This window comes from Pomacea canaliculata, linkage group LG6 (assembly GCF_003073045.1).
Source record: "Pomacea canaliculata isolate SZHN2017 linkage group LG6, ASM307304v1, whole genome shotgun sequence".
NCBI lineage: Eukaryota > Metazoa > Mollusca > Gastropoda > Architaenioglossa > Ampullariidae > Pomacea > Pomacea canaliculata.
In genome coordinates this window covers 2,565,345-2,577,978 of record NC_037595.1, presented here as the reverse complement: position 1 = coordinate 2,577,978, position 12,634 = coordinate 2,565,345, and the positions used below count along the sequence as shown (strand labels likewise).

At 41.0% G+C, this 12,634-nt stretch overlaps 2 protein-coding genes across 2 annotated transcripts; both read left to right on the top strand.

The window, feature by feature from the left end:
- Window positions 1–1,044: 1,044 nt before the first annotated feature.
- Window positions 1,045–3,825, top strand: LOC112565968. Its single transcript, XM_025241869.1, has 3 exons — window positions 1,045–1,838; window positions 2,123–2,819; window positions 3,210–3,825. The coding sequence occupies exons 1-3, from the start codon at window positions 1,067–1,069 to the stop codon at window positions 3,823–3,825; spliced, it is 2,085 nt and encodes a 694-aa protein (XP_025097654.1). The 5' UTR covers window positions 1,045–1,066.
- A 227-nt stretch (window positions 3,826–4,052) lies between these two features.
- Window positions 4,053–6,167, top strand: LOC112565967 (G-protein coupled receptor GRL101-like). The gene has a single exon (XM_025241868.1). It carries the CDS (start codon window positions 4,053–4,055, stop codon window positions 6,165–6,167), a length of 2,115 nt encoding a protein of 704 aa, XP_025097653.1.
- The last annotated feature ends 6,467 nt before the right edge of the window (window positions 6,168–12,634 follow it).

Sequence of the window (12,634 nt, the reverse complement as noted above, 5' to 3'; positions counted from 1 at the left end):
GACTTTTAGAAAGTCTTTAATCTTAAACGACAGATACTGCCGTCCCGATTCGTGTCCGAGCAAGATTGTGAGTTGCAAAAAGATCGTGACTAAAACACAACTTCGGACCGACCGATAAAAACAGCCATGTTTACGCATTCTTTTGTGAAAGAAAACAAACTTAATTTCGCGGCGCAGACGGACCAAACAATTATCAAGCGATGCTGAAGCTGTGTCAGAAGTTTTTCGGCGGCCAATTGGACTAAAAAAGTGTCTAGCTGGTCATAACTTTTTGTTATTCATCTCCACATCCAGGAGGTAGTTGCACAACATGTATTTAATTTTAAATCACGTTGTAGGTTTTAAATTATTTTAGTTGATCAGTTTTATAGAAACAGTGCCCAACACAGTTTTATACTTTATAAAATTAAAACTGAAGCCAGACTTTCGTTCCAGTCAGCACAATGTTTCGTATGCGCTTGTGCAGCTCATCTATATGACTTAGGAGCAATTAAAATAACTTTGCTTGTTTAGAACTGATTTAGAAACACTTTGTTTAATTAACCCTAGGACGACCTCCACGTAGGGCACAGACAACTCTCACGTTCGACGGTTCAAAGCCTCCCTCGACACCGCAACATGGCGGACTGTTTGAACCACTCACACCTGAGGTTTTGAAGCGATTGCAAGTAAACAATTGTTCTGTAGCTCATCATTTCACTCAGCCTTACCTCAGAACGCCGATATCTGTTATTTAAGCCCATCTTATCATTTGACTTATTTTTCTTTTACTTTTAAATGCTCTAACAACTCAGGGCGTACTCTTAGGCTGAGGTCGGATGATTACAAAAACAACACACATATGCTTACCTCCACAAATGTATATTTATTTCCACATAACTGCGTTCATTTATTTCTATATAACACGTCGGCATAAAAATTTACAGATATTTTTTGCAGAAAGACAGTTGACCTGTGACATCGCGTGCGTTCTACAGCAACCTTACTATGTAATGCTTCTAAACACAATATTGGTCAGGTTCCGTTCATCAGACGTAGGTCACGACAACAGCCAGGTCAAACAGCCATGAAGTTCTGGACTTTGCTCTGCGTGTTGTTCTCCATGACGTCCCTGTTGTTTGTAGTTCAGGTCCTCTCGAAAAATTCTTACCTGAAAACCCAGACGACGATGAACAGTTACTTTAATTCTGCTGTCAACGTTGATGGGGCTAATTTTCCTCCTATCTCCACTTCATGGTCTAATGAACAGAACACTGTAGGTTTAGGAGATGACAAAGGAGTTAACAGTGAACAGACATATGATCTCATCTTTGATGTATCGACTGAGGCCTTCTACAAAAAGAATGAAGTGCTTGACCTAGGTCCGGAAAACACAACATCGCTTTCATCAAAAGTCTTGGAGCCGAGTCATCAAGTAGTATTAACATCGAAGACTTTCACCGAGTGCTTAAACTCGTCTCACTACCTGACGTTTTCTACACAAAACGTTGTAACTAATATTAAAACTAAAGCCAGCGACAAACTACCTCGACTGTCCTCCTGTAAAATCCAAGTCACCGCGCCGGCGTCCACAATATTCTACATCAACGTGATCTCCATCAACGTCCAGTGCACGTCCTTCCAGCTCGTACTGACTGACGTAGGCGCCACGTCACGGCGACTAATCAACTCCTGCGACAACGACATCCCTAGCGAGCTGTGGAGCTTCACCAACGTCGTGGTGATGACGTTTCTGGTGAGCCTTGAGTCCCAAGTCATTCAAGTGGCCTTGAACTTTACGGCAGTGCCTGCCACCCAGAGACCACAACTTGAAATTCTGTTTACTTCGAGTACTAGAGGTAAAGTGAGTGTCATGTGAGTCTGTCTAGGTATTGGTGCGCACTTTACTCTTCCTCTGCATCTTCCTGTTAGTTTAGTTAACTTTTTCTTGAGACTGTTCCCATTCGTTTTAATACCAGTAAAACAACGAGGAAAATCTGCGTATCTACAAGGCTGTATGAAAATGATTAATAAGCACTAAGGTGACTTACAAATGATTCAAGCTTATACTAGTTAATTCTCTATATTTTGGCTCAGTTACTCACACATTTAAGTAATGCAAGTTTCCTGCATTAAATGCCAGGTTACATACAAACACCAAGCTGGGACGGGCATAAAAGGTACCCGGTGCTAATGGACAGCTGGGTGAAAGTGGACGTCCCTGAGCAGAGTGCTATTATGGTGTCATTGCCTCATATCGACATCGAAGGTGACTCGCCATTCTATTGTCCGGGCGATGGTGTGGAACTGTACGTCATCGAAACATTAAATCAGTCTTCATGGACAAGATGCAAATCAAAACTAGTTCCTCCTACACTGTACCAAACACGAGCATTGCTCGTTCATTTCTACAGCAATGAATACGGCAGCAACACAGGCTTCCGACTTTTATTCAGCATCCACAACCAGTCTTCACTTCCGGTTGAGCTGGCAGATGGTAGGTGGAACTGTTCTGGCTTAAACTGGACCGACTTTAGCAGTCACTTCTCCTGTAACCTAAGGTCTGACTGCGTCGGTAGTGAAGACGAAGCTATCTGCCCCTACACCAGTGACCGCTGTGGGGTTGGCCAACCTTTTTTCGAAAACTCTTGTTATATCTGGCAGAAGCCTTCGCCTGTGATGACGTGGAAGGAGGCGTTTGACTTTTGTTTGTCACGTGGGGCGCGTCTGGCCAGTCTCAACACCCCGGCAGAGTGGAACAACGCTATTAGCTTAATGAGCCTAGCAGACTACACCGTCGTCTTTGTAGGGATGTTGCAGATGTTCTTGCAGCGGCAGATGTAAGTAGAGGAAGATCGGTTTTCTTTTATAACTTGTATTTTTGACATATCTAGCATTTCGTTTGTCTGACAGTCAAGCCTCGGTCACAAGGAGGGACTGATTTGATTTACAGCTTTCTTGTTTATCTTTACCTACATAAACATGTTCATCAACGGTCTCAATTTTTTGTGAAATTTGAGATACAAACATTTAAACAATCATGTCCAGATTCTAAATTTTCACTGAATATTGCACACTAAGCCCATCAGACTTTTGTCTCGTAAAATAATATGAACAGTGAACCGCTTTGAAAATTCAGCAAATTTAAAAAAAGTACTCGATCGAAAGTAATGGGAGGCTTTGATGTATAGGACTAGTATTGACTATCACGTACTTTTGACTATCGACAGGTATCTGAATGCTTTTCAGTGGACAGACGGCACAATAGCGTATTTTAAGACCATCAATGGATATGCAACTATGCCAGCCTGTGGGTTTTTTGTCTTTGACGCACTGCTGCTAGGAATTAAACTTAAGGACTGCAGTGAACCAAGACAAGCACACGTTCTGTGCGAGACAGAAGCACACCCAGGAACTCATCTCCCGTCAGAGCACAAGAACGACAAGCTCATGATCACACAGGTAGCTCCGTCCGCCTGGCAGAAAGACTCTTCAAAAGTAGTGTGCCCAGAAGGTCACGTGACACAGACCTTTCTGTCGTGTGACGTAGCCAGCTCTTGCTGGAGGCGGGCCTCTTCGTCATTCTGTGACGCGCCGCTGGCCGTTCTCTCACCTGTCTTTGATTGTGACAACGGCTTTGATCGGGTGCCGTACACACTGGTGTGTGATCATCGTATTGACTGCTCTGATGGAAGTGACGAAAATTTCTGTCAGTTCGCCTCCTGTTACATCAGCAACAAATATGACTGCGGTAATCAGCAGGTAACTATACATAATTCATCCTCTTTTTCTCTCTCTCTCTCTCTCACACACACACACACAATTTCCTCAATTTCGTACTCTTGATGCTCTTAGCCATAGGACAGGCTTTCATTTTCCGGTCATTTACAGACGTACCAACAACTTTCCAACTCTAGAGTAAGGGTAAAGAGTTGGACAATGTTCTTTTCACTGATTGTTGAAATGCTTATAACGTAAATTTTATCCCTTGATTTGCTTTCTATCATACTATATTCAACTTATAATTTTGTGGACAGTTTCTTTTTGAGCTCTGTCTAGAAGCTAGTATTGAGATGATCTTTATGTTATATATTTTCTCGTGTAAGTGCATTTCTGAGAGCGAGAGGTGTGATGGTATAGAGCAGTGCGTCAACGGTGTGGACGAGGCAAAGTGCCTTCAAAGAGGCTTTACAACTGAAGGTATCTTACCCCCGGCCATCGTGGATCTTGACAACTTAGGCCAGCTTGTAGTGAAACCTCTTGACTCGCCGGAGTCCACTGTATGTCCAGACACTCATTTCGAGTGTCCAGGTGTGGACTACTACTGTCTGCCGGTGTATCTGCGGTGTAACGGCGTGTACGACTGTCCTGGCTACTCAGACGAAGAGGATTGCGATACGTACACGTGTCCTGGCTTGTACCGATGCCGCGCCTCGCACGTCTGCCTTCATCCTCACCACCTGTGCGACGGCTTCAACCAGTGTCCGCAGCACGACGATGAGCTGACGTGTGGTCTCACCTGTCCACACTCTTGCACCTGTTTCGGGCTTTCATTCATTTGTACCAAGGCAGTTACGCTTCATGAATATCCCTCCTTGCGATATCTCGATGCAAAGGGAACAGGTATGACTCCAGCAAGTGTGAAGAACAACAGCCTTCTTATTCACCTCAGTCTTGAAAACTGTAACCTGGAGGAACTAGAAGATTTTTCCCTACCTAACCTCTGTATTCTTGACCTAACAGGAAATAATTTAAGTATTATCCACAGTGGACAGTTAAAATATTTGCCAAATCTTAAAACTTTGAAACTCTCAGGTAATCCTTTAGCATCTATTTTCCCGCGAAGGTCTGTAATACCCACTTCACACACCCGACTTCGTTACCTAGACTTGTCTGATGTACGGATAAGTACACTTGATCCAAGCAGTTTTAGCCCTTTTCCTAATCTAGAAGTCCTTAATTTGTCTAAGACCGGTGTGGACATTGTGTCTGGGTATGGTTTTCAACTGCTTTTAAACCTACGATCTGTAGATCTTCGTGGATGTCCAGTACAAGTTTTTTCTCATGACCTGCTTAGGGGCCTTAACCTTCTAGAAACTGTCTTCACAGACAACTACAAGCTCTGCTGCCCAGCCATGCTACCAGAAAACTTTAATCTGGTTAACTGCCATTCCCCTCATGATGAAATATCATCTTGTGAAGCGTTGCTGAGATCTGATTTCTACCGGGCACTACTGGTGGTATTCGCTGCCATGAGTTTACTGGGTAATGTCTGTAGTTTTATCTATCGCGTCTTTCTGGAACGAAACTCTAGCCAGTTAGGGTTTGGTGTGTTTGTCATACACCTAAACATGTCTGACTTTATTATGGGAGTGTACCTGGTGATGATTGGCGTCGCTGACCGTGTGTATCAGGGTTCGTACCTGTGGAACGACAGCACGTGGAAGAGAAGCGGTGCCTGTCAGATGGCCGGCTTTCTGTCTCTACTGGCCAGCGAGGTGTCTGCTTTCATCGTGTGCCTCATCACACTGGATCGTTTCCTCGTCCTTCGCTTTCCCTTCATCGGCATTCACTTTAACAAGAGGTCGGCTCACATTGCCTGCATGCTAGCGTGGGCAGTAGGGATAACTCTAGCCTCGGTTCCTCTACTACCCATGACGTCACACTGGCAGTTTTACGGCCAAACAGGAATCTGTATTCCCCTTCCTGTTACCCGTAATAATTACGCGGGCCATGATTACTCATTTCACGTTTTGATGGGTCTCAATTTCGTACTGTTAATGCTGATAGGTATTGGACAGGCTTTCATTTTCTGGTCTATTCGTACCAACAGCATGTCTATGTGCGACAGCACCAAGAGATGCAAAGATTTAACCATAGCTCGCCGCCTGATCAGCGTGGCTGTGACAGACTTCTTGTGTCGCTTTCCCATCGGGCTTGTGGCCCTTCTGGCCTCTCAGGGCGTGTCCATTCCTGGTGAGGTCAACGTGGCCATGGCTATCGTAGTTTTGCCGGTCAACTCGGCCTTGAACCCGTTTCTGTACACGCTCAACACCTTACAGGAGCGAAGACGACGTCAGAAGGAAGCCAGACGAATGAAGCTTTATTTGTCTCAAAGCAACACGACCTCGGTGAGGATTGCAGAATCTAACGCTGATACCAAAAATATGACAATAAAAATTCGGTAATAATGCCAGTTATTAAATTAAAAAATTGATTGACTCAAGAAGATTTATGTTAATATTTCAAGAATGGTTTTATGAAAATTTGTAGAATCAGGAATAGCACAGCGTAGTAGTATTATTACATTGCCGGGAACATTTAATGCCAGTGTTGTAGTGGTATGTTTAAATTGCAACTCCTTCTTATAAAGATATTAAGGAAACTCGTGTTTTATGTATTAATTATGAAACATATTATAAAACATTGTTGTTTCTAGGTGTATAATTTTTTATAGCAATAACTTAATAAATAATAATAAAACGCAAAATTTGTAAAGCACAAACTCACACACCTAAGGAGCATGCTCTTACCGCTTAAGAGCAAGAACGAAACATGGACAGCATACGAGGGACAGGAACACAAACAAATAACATATGAACTATAAAAGAATAAATAATAGGATAATCGCGATATTTTTTATGTTGGAGACCACTTTTGCATTTTACGTCGATCAATCATCTTTTCGAATTTCTTTAGAAAAGAATTTGTTTTTATTTGCATCCTACGACAACGCCTATATTTGATTTTTAATTTTTGGCTAAATAGTGTGTTCTGAATGCAGATCTCTGGGCTAATAATGTGTTGATTAATGCCAGTCTCTGGGCAATTATAATGTGTTTTGACTGCCATTCTCTGAGCTAATACATATACTGAATGCAAGTCTTTGTGATAGTAGTGGATTGTGAAGGCCAGTCTCCGGGATAATAATGTGCTCTTTAATGCCACCCTCTGGAATGAGAGTGTGTTTTTTTTAATGTCAATCTCGGTTAATAACAAAACCTGCCCCAAGATCCTCACCAACTAGCAACGATCTGTAGTGCAAGAACATGTCTAGGGCGAATGACACCCGAATGGTAGACTGATTTCCATATCATAACAGAAAAAGTACATTTGGAATGGAGTAGAGATGAATCAAAAACTATGTCACACGACTGGAACAAATAGACCGATGTCCATGCTGGCTGTCACATAACTGTCAACATAATAAAACAAGCTGAGATTTGTTCCAACACAATTTTCTATATTTTGCCTGTTGTCAAGGACAAGAGTTATTGCCCCTGACAGTTATAGTGAGCATGAGTTGTCCCCCTTGGTTATAATGATTGGGGAAGAATGAGTTACGTAACAGAGGGAGTGAACGAAGTGTTCACGTCTCCCGGCTATTTTCAGTGGATTGAGTTTTGACATTCCCAAATAAGATATCTAAGGAGTGTGACGCTGTGTGATGGGAGTGGATGCAATTCCTTTCCGAGCCAAAGTATTGAACGTTATTTTCTTCATCACCAGTACTCAGGTAACTGGAGGGGAAAGAGGAGTGTTAAGTTTAATTAGGAATGTGAGACTGGAAACAAAGGATTTTTATGTAAGAAAGAGTTTGCGCGCCTTTAAATAGAGTACTGATCAAATCACGATTGCAAGAATTGCGTAGGATGGAAGTTAGAGCTGAGAGGAGAGCACCCTGTCTACAGACCATCACTTCCAAGGAAACCCAAGTGTTTGCACCCCTATAGGGGACGATCCCGCATCTGCTGAAGATGATCTTCACTTATCGGCCATCTATGTATTGGCCACACTAACTGGCTGAAAAAAATTCTTCTAAGTATTGGATGGGGAGGTGGCTGTAATAGTTAGATGCTTTTGGAACTCATGTGTCCTGGCACAAGTGACCTTGATATTGAAGTATTTTATGACTTTGTTTATGAGAATATTATCAAAGTAAACATGCTTAATTCAAAAGGGGTTCTCGTCCGAAAAAAAGAACCAGCTGATATTAGTGTGTATGTCTTATTTACTGGAGACATTTTCGAGCCCAAGCGCGGAGAAATGCCGTTGAGCCCATGATTTGGTGCCATTCAAAGCTCAAGAAGCAGATCGAAGAGAAAAAAAATAGCGCGAAGAAGGAAATTGCAGATTAGTTTGCTCACAACAGTCTAATGCTATTAAACTATCAAATGGATAGCTGAGATACGAGCTTGAATGCAGTTTGTTTTATTGTGTCTGAAGCTTAATATTAGACTGAGCTATGGCCAGATATTCTACGATACGACTGATTAAGAAGACTGCCGGTGCTCCCCAACCTTGCTGTCATCCTCTAGATGCAGGGTTGTTGTGACATGCTTATGTGCACCTTTCTCTTTCTCTACCTTGTATTTCTGTCTGTTGCTCTGTATAACTGTTTGTTTGGTCTGTGTTTGAACATATTTTTGTAGAATCTGATGTTACTTGTTTTGAAAGCGATTTCCTCGTCTACTACTACTAATAATAATAATTGTATTGCATTCTCGGTATTGTGAAAGACTTAATTTAAATGAGGCCTTGTTGTTTTTCTCCACGGCTTTCAACTTTGTGATCAACAGCCTTCCACAACATTAAAACGTGTTCTTCCTTTGTACATCGCACTGCCCTAGACCTTACATCAGCTTAAAGCAGTCATGTAGTCTTACTTTCTTAAGAAGTTTCTCCTTGATCATCACATGGACACCAGCAATCGTCTGATGATTTGATGCATATTTCTAATTATTAATTGATATGCTCTGCTTTCATCAATGGGTTAGAGAAGTAGATTTGAACTGTGTGATTCATTAACATCTTGTTCTGTGAACAGGATGTCGTTAGAAAGAACAACAGCAAGAGCGATTGTGTTTTTGTGTTTGGATCGCGCGGTGAGCCTGGATTTGTCTGGGGCACCTTGCTAAAGCTGCTACTGAAATTTGTACAGTTTCTGACAAATGGACAATTTTACTAATCTCAATGGGAAATATATTTTGGGAATCTACACAGTTAAGAAAAAAAAAGGAGAAATAATAACACAGAACAAGTGCTTGCACCCCAGACCAAGCCACTTCTTCATGCCAGCCTGAAGAGTTAACTGTACGCTTTTATTTATTCTAACTTCAGTCAAAGCTCCTAAATAAATTTTAAATCAGTGGGACTATATTCCAAAGTCAGCCACTTGATTTAGAAACAAGCAATTTGCTTTTTTGGAAAAAATAGCCTCTTGAAAACAATAATCTAAGCGATGTTTCTTCATGGGACTAGAAGACATGCACAGATTTGCTGGACTCCTTGTATTCAAACATCGAGAGTTTCATGTGGGTCTGCACACCGCTGTCTGTCGGACACCTTGAGGTCTACATTATAAATATTGTTTATCTCGGGAGTAAGCTTTAGTAAAGCTTGATAACCAATTGTATAGATAAACATGGCTGTGCATTTATAAGTTGTATTAATGCGACTTTCATCCGTTTAGCATTTTTACGTTTAACTGTAAATAAAGTTCTCGACAACCAAACTGCATGAATACAAGAGTTAATAGACGTAATTGTTCCCGTAAGAGTGTGTGTGTGTGCGCGTATGCGTATGCGTCTGTGTGCGTCTGTGTGTCTGTCTGGTCTGTGTGTGTCTTTGTGTGTCTGTGTGTGTGTGAGAGAGAATCTAAGACCCAAGATACGTGCTTCTCCCTCTCTTCCTCTTCTCTCTGTGCGTGCGCGCGTGTAAGGGAGGCGAAGAGGAGCAGGAAACATGGAAGAAATATTTAAATAATAATAATAAATCAATTAATATGATGATTGCTGCAAATCATATACCTAGGCATTGAATCAACATTTTAAATGGAGTGGGCTACATACCGTTAAATGGCAGGTACAGAGAATTTTGGAGACGCTCTGCTGCCACGTAGAAGATAAAGAAATGCATAAAATCCTACTAAAAAAAGTAAAGTTGAAATATCTTAACATGTGTAGTTTAATCTATTTATAGTGAATGTAAGCTTTTTAAATTTTTGTGGGTATTACCCACCCTTTTAGTAAATAATACACTTAGACGTTTACAGGGGAAATTACAAATGAGGGAATTATTAAAATATGGCCAACTTCGGCAGAAAATATCTCTGTTAGGTTCATAAGCAGCAAGACAAGTAGGTACAAAGAAAAACAGTACCTGTTTAGCAACTGTGGCATGCAAATAGATACAGACTTTTTGCTGCATGCCGTGATGGGTACCCCCACCTACCCGAATCCACCCCAACCTACACCAACACAACCCAACACACACACGGTACTGCTGGATATAGATTATTAGGGAACTGAGAACATGCATGTTGCACAGGATGCAGAACAACAACTGAACATAGTTGCAGTAGTTTACGAACTTTAGAACAAACTTTAAAAAGCACAAGGCAATTACTGAAGCAACGAATTAATTCATAAACAAAACTCAAATGACTTGAACAACTACAGTCAAGGAAACAAAACAGTATGGGAGGTAGCCAATAAATAAAATAATGTTGTTGGGCGGCGGCCACATTCTCCACGTACGATTATAACTAAACGAATAATAAGATGAGCATTTTAACATACCAGCTTGCATCTAGAAAATGCCACAGTGTAACAACTGGTTCCAATTACGGAACATAATTCTCTTAACTCAAAGATATTTTTCTTTTTAAATTGTCAAGATGAAGAGATGGCAATTAGAATTTTCATTTTCCAGTTCCAGTGAAAAAATGTTTAGCAAGCATCACGTGCTGTGTATTGAGAGATGCTCCTGCAACTGGCTTGGTCCGGGTGCAAGAGTATTTGTGGTGTGTGAGTTCTAACAATTTTATTCGCAAAATATTATGTATACTCTTACATAACAGACCTGCCTTACATCTGCCAGTATTATTAGGTACTTCTAAATGTTCACGATAGCGAAAAGCTTGTCTTAGTGAAAGTTTTAGTTTTATACAATATGGAGACATGGAAAGGTCGGTCATACCCGGTTTCGGAATGTTGTAAACACTGCCTGAAGTCACCAAGAGTCCCCGTACCCGAAGCGAGCCGTATGTGCAATCAATCAGCCAATAATTATTTCCTCGCGCACTGTAAGAAGAAATTAATTAATGTCAATACAGACCCAGTGAAAGATGATTTAAAAAAAAATTTAACTCCCATCTTAAAATAGACTTCATTATAATCAGAGAGCAATCAGGATGACAAGACAGTACGTTTCACCTGACAAATAAAACAGTCCTCAGACGTGAATAATCATTAAGAAGAGCATTTTAAAAAACTAAAACTTCAGCAACAATCGACACAATATTATGATAAACTATTTTCTCATCGTGCGAGTTGGGAGGTTTTTGCATGTCAAAAAATTATTATTCTGGAAAAATGTTTTTAGCCTTGTCTAAAATCACAAATAGGGTATTTTTATTTTTGCTTTCTTTTCTATTTCTAAATTAAGTTTCAATAGTATAAAAGGTGGTCTTTACAAAGGCAACCGCAATTTGATTGAAGCCAAACCTGAAAACTTCCAGAAGGAGCATCTTCGGTTTGTCTTTTTGTGATTTTCCCACAGGGAAGCAATAAATAGGTTTAGGTGGTGGAACGATTGTAAACAGTGCTGGTCCATTTACTGCTATCGTCTTATTGTGAAGTTAATAACAGTCTTCATTAGGTCTGAATAACGGTATATGCGTTAATGCTAGCAGCAGTCACCGTTGTCTATGGCGACACATCTGTGGATTCAGGCAAAAGTCTCTGTTTCCTGTGTTGCTATGTGTGTTGAAATAATCGTAGTCTAAGGTTGTTGCTGTCCTGGTCATTATGAGAGGCCAGGTCAACAAAACAACTGACGCAAAGACTTGAAACACAGTTACATAGATAAATGGTGGACTGCAAGCTGTCAATGAGCTGCGCAACAAGTTCCTTGCTTCTGTCTTTCGTCTACGTACTCTTAGGATACAATACTGTGACTGAAGGTCCTTTTTGACCGGACAAATGTAAAACAAATGTTTGAACAAGTCTGGCAAGGATTTAATACAAACGTCTTATCTCTGTCAAACTTGGTCAAACTCATATTTGTCGTGTTAAAAATGGCCTTTACTTTCCGTTTCTTTTTGCTTGGATTTGATGACATACTGCAGCTGATGGGATGTTGGTTTAAAGAAATGTTAAGGACAGCATAGGTTAGTTGTACCTACGTCTGTGTCTTTATTAATAACGATCGCCCTCACAAATGATGGCCTCTAAGTTCAGCAACAGCAGCTTGGATCGAAAGTCGGGTAGCAACCACCCTTCTCTCTGCAGCATCCCATATTATCGCATGCAGTGGGGTTGTCATTTTTCTGTGCCTATTGAAGTCTGTGGAAGATGGCGGTTACTTCCGTGTATTAGAATCGACTGCTGCATGTTTACAAATCTACTTCCACTTCCTGATGCACAATTAGCATCAGGCTTTTTCCGACATAGGGCTAGCATTCCCCAGTTGCGCTTTAATTTCTAATTAATCTGTCGAACAGTTTTAAATATAACATTTTCGTATTGATGTCTTGTTTACATTTATTTGTCCTATGATGTTGTGATTTAAAGGAATTCAGAGGCTGTATATACAAGTCAGTCATGAAGGTCGGGACTCCGCTCAATTCGCTTCTCTGGCTGGTTTTGTCTCC

Coding starts and splice junctions, on each gene's coding strand:
- LOC112565967 (XM_025241868.1), top strand. CDS start 4,053: ATGATCTTTATGTTATATATTTTCTCGTGTAAGTGCATTTCTGAGAGC.
- LOC112565968 (XM_025241869.1), top strand. CDS start 1,067: ATGAAGTTCTGGACTTTGCTCTGCGTGTTGTTCTCCATGACGTCCCTG. Junction 1,839..2,122: donor GTTTACTTCGAGTACTAGAG/GTAAAGTGAGTG, acceptor ATTAAATGCCAG/GTTACATACAAACACCAAGC. Junction 2,820..3,209: donor ATGTTCTTGCAGCGGCAGAT/GTAAGTAGAGGA, acceptor GACTATCGACAG/GTATCTGAATGCTTTTCAGT.